Raw genomic sequence first — 8,121 nt, 5'->3', positions numbered from 1 at the left:
GACATTTGATGTGTGCGGTTCAGAAGTATAATCCGCTCTTTAGATGCTGTGGATGCTTCAGGAGTTCCTGGATGAATCTTCCATGAACTCCTGAAGTAATTTTGGAAGTCTGAGGCTGTTTCTTGATTGTGTTCTTGTGAATTCCGGAGTACTCGTGAAACATCGTCAGCCTCAGCCCTAGTGCTGTTCCAATTCACAAGAACAGCAGATTGAGAACAGACAAATATAGCTTCACTATATGGCCTATTTACGGATTTAGTACGTAAAAGTTCAGATGAAGAGAGGACCGCGGCAACCAGCAAAGCTCTGAGGCTAACCAAAGCCAGGGCTAACGTTAGCCCGTCTGCAGGAGCCAGGCCTAAGTTTAGTCCATCCACTGAAGCCAGGGCAATAGTAAATCTGTCTGCAGCAGCCAGGGCTAACGTTAGCTCATCTGCAGCAGCCAGGGCTAACATTAGCCCGTCTGCAGCGGCTGGGGCTAACATTAGCCCGTTTGAAGTCCCAGAGTCCAAAAACATGACTGTTAGGTTAATTGGCTTCTCTAAATCCTCCTTTGGTGTGAGTGGTTGCTTGTCTCTGTGTTGCCGTGCGATGGACTGGAGACCTGTCCAGGGTGGATCCTGCATGTCGCCCGTAGACGGGTTCTAGTCAAGAATGGACTTGGCTAGAACACGAGTCCGTACTCGCATTCTTGTGAATTGGCAAACGGCCATTAAGTCCTGAGAAGGTTCCTTGTTTTCCATGTTTGTTTAAAATGTTCTCACTGAGTCCCAAAGCCTAGAAATCGGCTTCCAGAGCCGAGATGTCACTTAGTGTCCATCTGAAGTTAGACTCGGATATCTACTGCTCCTTTGGTCCTTAGAGCTCCATGCTGCTCAGAGGTAGATCATCCAGGTCCAGGAATAAACAGTCTCTGCAGAGATTAGTTCCAGTCACAGGTGTAACTCTTCTCTCGCGTGGCTCCCATGTCCCGCCTCCCGGTGTGACATCGTCGGATTGGTCGCTTTGAGGCATCTGATTGGCGGTGGCATTTCACTGCGTACAGAGTAGCTACGTGGAGGAGGAGAGACACACGGGTTGGTTAAAAGATTTAGAGATGCCACCGAAAAAAAATCTGTTCATTAGACATACGAAACTTTTTCATTTAAAAATGGCAACAGATTCTAAGTTTATAAAAGATGGTTTTATGATGCAAGAAGCTTGAGAAAACACATTTTGATCTTCTTTACTAGTTAATAAAATCTGTGCCTCTCAGAGGACCATGACTCCCAGTTCCAGGTTCAAATGTTTTCTATTGAACAGACAGAATCAGACTGCAGAGCTTCTACAGATCTAGAAACTTTGTTTCTAGCATCATTATATTATTAAAGCGGTTGATAAATCTTATTAAACAGAAAGAAGCAGGGAGAGCTGCAGATTTAAAGGTGAAACAGATTTACTGGGAAATGCAATAAAATATATCTCTAAATTTACCAGAAAGTTAACAAAAAAAAATATACTATGCTATAATTAAAATGCTTATCCAGATTTTTCTGGATGAATGGAAATGAAATTGTAAATTCTAGGGATGAATGATATATTGATTTTGGCATCAGAATTGGCTGTTATTCTGTATTTTTTATATATATATATATATATATATATATATATATATATATATATATATATATATAATGCACTCTCTCTCTAACATCTATACATATAACCATCAGTACATTATGGGTATTTCATGTTCTCATCAACAGGAAAGCATTTAATAAATAGATGTTTGAGCTCATTTTTGATAAATACAAAAACCTAAGCTTATAGCGCCCCCACCCTTAGAGCGCCCCCACCCTTAGAGCGCCCCCACCCTTAGAGTGTCTCCACCCTTAGACCACCTCCACCAACTTTTATCACTAAGTTACAGCCTTGGTTCCAGCCACCTGCATTTCTGGCTGGTTAAATTATTTAAATCACCTCCAACACGCCACTGGCCAGTGTGGTGGCCGGTGGGCTAGCCAGGGCATTGCGCAGGGTGGCCGTGGCCACTCCTGGCCGCCCCCTGGTGGCGCCACTACCTACAATGAAAGCAGAGCTATTGTGGCTCGAAAACAAACCAAAGTTGGTGGTTTCAGTTCAGTTGTTGATAAAAATCTGTTTTATTTGTGTTTTTACTTTCTTCCTAAATGGAAAGTTTTTAAAAATCTGAAATGTTTTTACTGGGCCAGAAAGTAATGGTTATGTTACAGTAAACATTTTAAGTTGCATTAAAATGTCTTGAATCAAGCTTGCGTTAGGCTACAGGAACCCTGAGTGATGTCATGTTAAAATAGCCATCATTTCCCAGAAGCAGCTTGTTTTACTAAACATTTGGAAAGAAACAGATAAGATGTGCGTCTTCTCACCACATCGACTTCTTCACAGATTCTTAGTGTCAAATATCAGCAAGCTAAATATAAACACCTTCTTTCCCAGCAGAAATTTCCAATGGACAGTGGCGCCACCAGGGGGCCACCCTGTGCGATACCCTGGCCCCCCTATGACATATTTCTGGAGGCATCACTGCCTACGGATCATTTTATCGTGACGGGACAACATGTTGCGTGTGGAAATATACAGAGTCACATTCACCAGCTCAGCTGTTAATCATTCAGTCGCATATTTCAGGTGTTTGGAAACAACTAAACTCGCAGCTCCGACCCGCTGCCTGAAGCATGACGCTGCAACACCAACATGAATGAGTGTTTGTGTTTCCTCAGGTCGGAGCGGGGCTCTATCGGGCGTTTGGTGTACGAGCAGGAGTCCTCAGGAGCAGAGCAAGGAGGAGAAAGGGGGATAGGAGGGGAGGGTGAAAGTGGAGAGGAGGAGCTGGCGGGGGGGAGCAGCGAAGCCGAATCTCTACAAGGAACCATCAAACACAAACCGAACGGCCGCTCCGTCGCCATGGCGCAGGGACAGACCCGCAGCCCCGCTAACGTCCCCCTGCCCATGCCGTCGGCCCGGACGCTGCCGTCTCACCCGCTCCAACACTCACACCCCCACCCCTCAGCCGTCCCCCACCTTCCCACCATCCTCCACCACCACCCCCAGTACAGCCAGCCGCACCTCATGCACATGCACCACGCCCACGGCGGCAGCCCCTACATGCAGCATCCACACCACTTCGCCCAGCACCACTACCACCCCCTGCACCACCAACACTTGCCCCACTCCTACCCAGAACCCCCTGCGTCGCCCCTGCCCTCCCCGGTTCCCCCCCTCACGCCTCTGTCCCCGCTGCCGCCGCCACTCACGCCCTCCCCCATGTCCTCTTCCTCGGCGCTCCAGAACCTGGAGGGGCAGCAGCACCTCGTCCACCACCCCCACCTCCATCACCATCACCACCACCTGCTCTGCTCAGACGGAGACAATGAGAGCGTCAACTCCACCACCACCAACTCCAACGACGACACCACCGTCAACAACTGCAGCTCGGGCTCGTCCTCCAGGGACAGCCTGCGGGAGCCCATGGGAGGGGCCACGCTGGGGAAGCAGACCTACCAGAGGGAGAGCCGCCACAGCTGGGACTCGCCCGCCTTCAACAACGACGTGGTGCAGAGGCGGCAGTACCGCATCGGACTCAACCTGTTCAACAAGTAGGTCCAACAGCAGGGTGGGCAATTCCAGTTCCTGGGGGGCGCTATCCTGCAACTTTTGGTTCAACACCCGGAATCAAGTAAGTAGATGATGAGGAGGCCTGCAGGAACTGGCTGCATCCTGAAGAGGTGACCTCGCCCTTTGATTCAGGCGTGTTGGACCAAGGATGGATCTAAAAGTTGCAGGATACTGGCCCCCAGCAACTGGAATTGCCCACCCCTGTCCAAGATGTCAGGCAGCTGCCATGTTTAGGGAACCTCCTATAACAGGGGTGTCAAACTGGTTCCAGTAAGGGCCATGCGGCTGCAGGGTGCCTTTCCAACCAAGCAATAGCTCACCAGACTCCAGTCATTTCATAATGTCATCATGTTCAGATTGGACTCACTTGATGAGATGACAGGAGTCTGGTGTGTTATTGCTTGGTTGGAAAGAAACCCTGCAGCCACACGGCCCTTACTGGAACCAGTTTGACACCCCTGTCCTATAATGTATGCAGCAGCTGTATGTGGAACCAGATTGTGAAGCTTGTTTGATGAGCTCCCGTCTGAAAACTGAACATTCATTGAAATCAGGAGTTTAGGTTCTTCCTGCTTCCATGCTGCAGGAAACAGACCTACACCTGCTATGAACCAGTGGGGGGACGTCAGGACCACTGATCTCTGTTTATTCCCTGATTGCTGATTACCTGTTGGTAGTATGGGGTGGAAGTGAAGCCACCGGCCGCCATATTGGTACTCCCTAGTTAGACCAATATCAATGTAAACCATCCATGCGCTACAGCATCGAACTACGAAGATGTTCTCATTTTCAGGGACTTCAGACTTTAAAATAAAGATAAATTCATCAGTTTGACACAGACTGGCTGTTTCAGAGCATCAGTAGATTAACTTTGACTACATCAGACATCTGGGTCCAGAAGAGTGTAGTTCTAGGAACAGCTAAGATGCTGGCAGAACCCTCAAACTCCCAGGGCTCTGGTAGAGGAGCCCAGCTTAGAGGGAAAGAGGGAGACTGCCTGCAGTGGGTGAGGGAGTGTTTACTTTTTATATATATATTTATCAACATCTTGAGACAAGAAGTAGAATCAGTTGAGGGGTTCCCACTGAAGGCCGAGGTACCGGGTGCTCCGCCGGCCCCTGCTGTAAACCGGCCTCATCAGAGTGTTTGGAACCTGCAGCCGTCTCTCCTGCAACACCACCATGCAGGAGCGCCACCTTTACAGTAAAGTCTAGACCTTCTATAGTGTGAAGGAGCAGAGTAAGGAAAGTTTCTGCTGGTCCACAGGAAGCCAGAGAAGGGCATCCAGTACCTGATCGAGAAGGGCTTCGTGTCGGACACTCCTGTGGGCATCGCCAGGTTCATCCTGGAGCGGAAAGGCCTGAGCAGGCAGATGATCGGGGAGTTCCTGGGCAGCCGGCAGCAGTTCAACAAGGACGTCCTGGAGTGAGTGTCCAATCCCATTTCTACTGTTCATTCAGTCTGAGCTAAAGTTCTGTCTGAATATCTGAAGGTGTAAAGGTTGTTACCATGACAACAGGCTAAATGTTCATTTGATTTGTGTTTATCTGACTGTGTCCATCATTATTCCTCCACTAAATCAAAAAGTCAGAATTTATTATTATCTAGAGACTATTAATAACAGGAGGGGAAATGCAGCTCTAGAAGAGCCGAGTGCGCTTCTGTTCTAATTGACCCATATCTATGCTGCGTGCTCGCGTTCTCGCCAAGTCCATACTTTCCTGTGTTCTTGCCAAGACCGGACTTGGCGATAACGCAAGTCCGCACTCGTGTTCTCGTGAATTGAGAAACGGCCATTATTTTCATACATCTATTTTCAAACATTCCATCTCATTTGGTTGCAAACATCGTTAAGTTTCCTAAGGATGCTGCCACCTGTGGCCAAAACACAGAACTGCAGCACTTCTCATACCTCAAACTTCACAAAGTTTTTTTTTTTGTCCTTACCTGAAAGTATCAGTGACGTCTGATTGGAGATGACACTCAATCTGATTATTAATAATGTCCATGTTAGACCCATTCAACATGGATGGGCTTAGCGCCAACATGGACGCCTTTAGTATCAACATGGACGCCTTTAGCGTCAACATGGACGGGCTTAGCGTCAACATGGAGGGGCTTAGCGTCAACATGGACGCCTTTAGCGTCAACATGGACGGGCTTAGCGTCAACATGGACGCCTTTAGCGTCAACATGGACGCCTTTAGTGTCAACATGGACGCCTTTAGTGTCAACATGGACTTGCTTAGCGCAAACATAGACGCCTTTGGCGTCAACATGGACGCCTTTAGCATCATTATGGACGCCTTTAGCATCACATCCGCCAAACAGAGCAAAAACGTCGGACCTGAAGTAAATTCAGGTAAACAGGTTATAGAGGCATCAGTGCTGATCATCAAACCCTAAAGGCTCAAATAAAAAGGAGATTAAGTTAGTTAGTGTTATATAGGGTTATAGCCCCCGCCCCCCAGCATCCATCCCGGTGGCGGCTGCTCTTTCTTCACCATCTCAGCTCTTCATCAATGCTTTTATTTTATCTTTGTTATTTGATGTGGGAATGAGCTGCTTTTTGTTCTTTGAACATTTCTCATTAAATCTGAGTAATCTGTTTCTACAATAGCCTCAGCGTGTCGCATGTCTGAACAGATAGAAATATATTCCAGGAATCTGGTATCAGAGCGAAGCTGAACTCACTTCCTGCATGTCTTCTGTGCAGCTGCGTCCTGGATGAGATGGACTTCTCTGGGATGGATCTGGATGAAGCTCTGAGGAAGTTCCAGGCTCAGATCAAAGTCCAGGGCGAAGCTCAGCGGGTGGAGCGGCTGGTGGAGGCCTTCAGGTATCAGAGCCTCCACATGAAGCTCCTCGCCCAGAAGCTTTTAGACCTTCAGCTCTGTGTTTCTGTCCTGTCAGTCAGAGATACTGCGTCTGCAACCCGGTGCTGATCCGGCAGTTCCAGAACCCAGACACCATCTTCATCCTGGCCTTCGCCATCATCCTCCTCAACACTGACATGTACAGCCCCAACGTGAAGGCCGAGAGGAAGATGAAGCTGGAGGACTTCATCAAGAACCTGAGGGGTGAGTGGCTGAAGTTCAGCATCAACCCTAGATCTGCTGCCGCCATTACCTGCATCTTCATCAAACATCATCTTCATCATCATCTTCATCGTCCATTATCTTCATCAAACATCATCTTCATCAAACATCTTTATCAGCCATCTTCATCATCAGCCATCTTCATCAAACATCATCTTCATCAGCCATCATCTTCATCATCCATCATCTTCATCAGCCATCTTCATCAAACATCATCTTCATCACCGATCTTCATCATCCATCTTCATCATCCATCATCTTCATCACCCATCATCTTCATCATCCATCTTCATCATCCATCATCTTCATCATCCATCATCTTCATCATCCATCTTCATCATCCATCATCTTCATTACCCATCATTATCATCTTCATCCATCATTATCATCTTCATCGTCCATCATCTTCATCATCCATCATTATCATCTTCCATCATCATCATCATCTTCATCTTCATCACCCATCATTATCATCTTCTTTATCCATCATTATTATCTTCATCATCCATCATCTTCATCATCCATCATCTTCATCATCCATCTTCATCATCCATCTTCATCATCCATCATCTTCATCATCCATCTTCATCATCCATCATCTTCATCACCCATCATTATCATCTTCATCCATCATTATCATCTTCATCTTCCATCATCATCGTCATCATCTTCATCATCCATCATATTCATCATCCAGCATCATCATCATCATCATCATCCAGCATCATCATCTTCATCTTCCATCATCATCTTCATCATCCAGCACTTCATCTTCATCATCTTCATCTTCCATCATCATCATCCATTATTATCATCTTCATCGTCCATCATCTTCCTCATCCATCATCTTTGTTGTCCATCATCTTCATCATCCATCATCTTCATCGTTCATCATCTTCATCACCCATCATTATCATCTTCATCTTCATCTTCCATCATCATCTTCATCATCCAGCATCATCATCATCTTCATCTTCCATCATCATCTTCATCATCCATCATCTTCATCGTCCATCATCTTCATCATCCATCATCTTCATCGTTCATCATCTTCATCACCCATCATTATCATCTTCATCATCCATCATCATCATCATCATCTTCATCTTCCATCATCATCTTCATCATCCAGCATCATCATCATCTTCATCTTCCATCATCATCTTCATCATCCATCATCTTCATCGTTCATCATCTTCATCTTCCATCATCCATCATCATCATCATCTTCATCATCCATCATTATCATCTTCATCGTCCATCATCTTCATCATCCAGCACTTCATCTTCATCATCTTCATCGTCCATCATCTTCATCGTCCATCATCTTCATCATCCAGCACTTCATCTTCATCATCTTCATCGTCCATCATCTTCATCGTCCATC

The 8,121-nt window shown here is 46.5% G+C and overlaps 1 protein-coding gene across 1 annotated transcript in view; it reads left to right on the top strand.

Annotated features, from left to right (window-relative positions):
- The window catches only part of LOC107084481 (IQ motif and SEC7 domain-containing protein 2-like), a 49,208-nt gene that overhangs the window by 26,069 nt on the left and 15,018 nt on the right, over positions 1 to 8,121 (top strand). The window contains exons 7-10 of the mRNA XM_015374366.1: positions 2,742 to 3,617; positions 4,903 to 5,061; positions 6,353 to 6,475; positions 6,550 to 6,754. Coding sequence (XP_015229852.1) covers positions 2,742 to 3,617; positions 4,903 to 5,061; positions 6,353 to 6,475; positions 6,550 to 6,754 — 1,363 coding nt within the window. The remainder of the gene's footprint in view (positions 1 to 2,741; positions 3,618 to 4,902; positions 5,062 to 6,352; positions 6,476 to 6,549; positions 6,755 to 8,121) is intronic.

Source organism: Cyprinodon variegatus, unplaced genomic scaffold (assembly GCF_000732505.1).
Source record: "Cyprinodon variegatus isolate N-32 unplaced genomic scaffold, C_variegatus-1.0 Scaffold101, whole genome shotgun sequence".
Lineage (NCBI taxonomy): Eukaryota > Metazoa > Chordata > Actinopteri > Cyprinodontiformes > Cyprinodontidae > Cyprinodon > Cyprinodon variegatus.
Note: the sequence above shows the minus strand (reverse complement) of the source record. Positions and strands in the feature narration are given on the sequence as shown.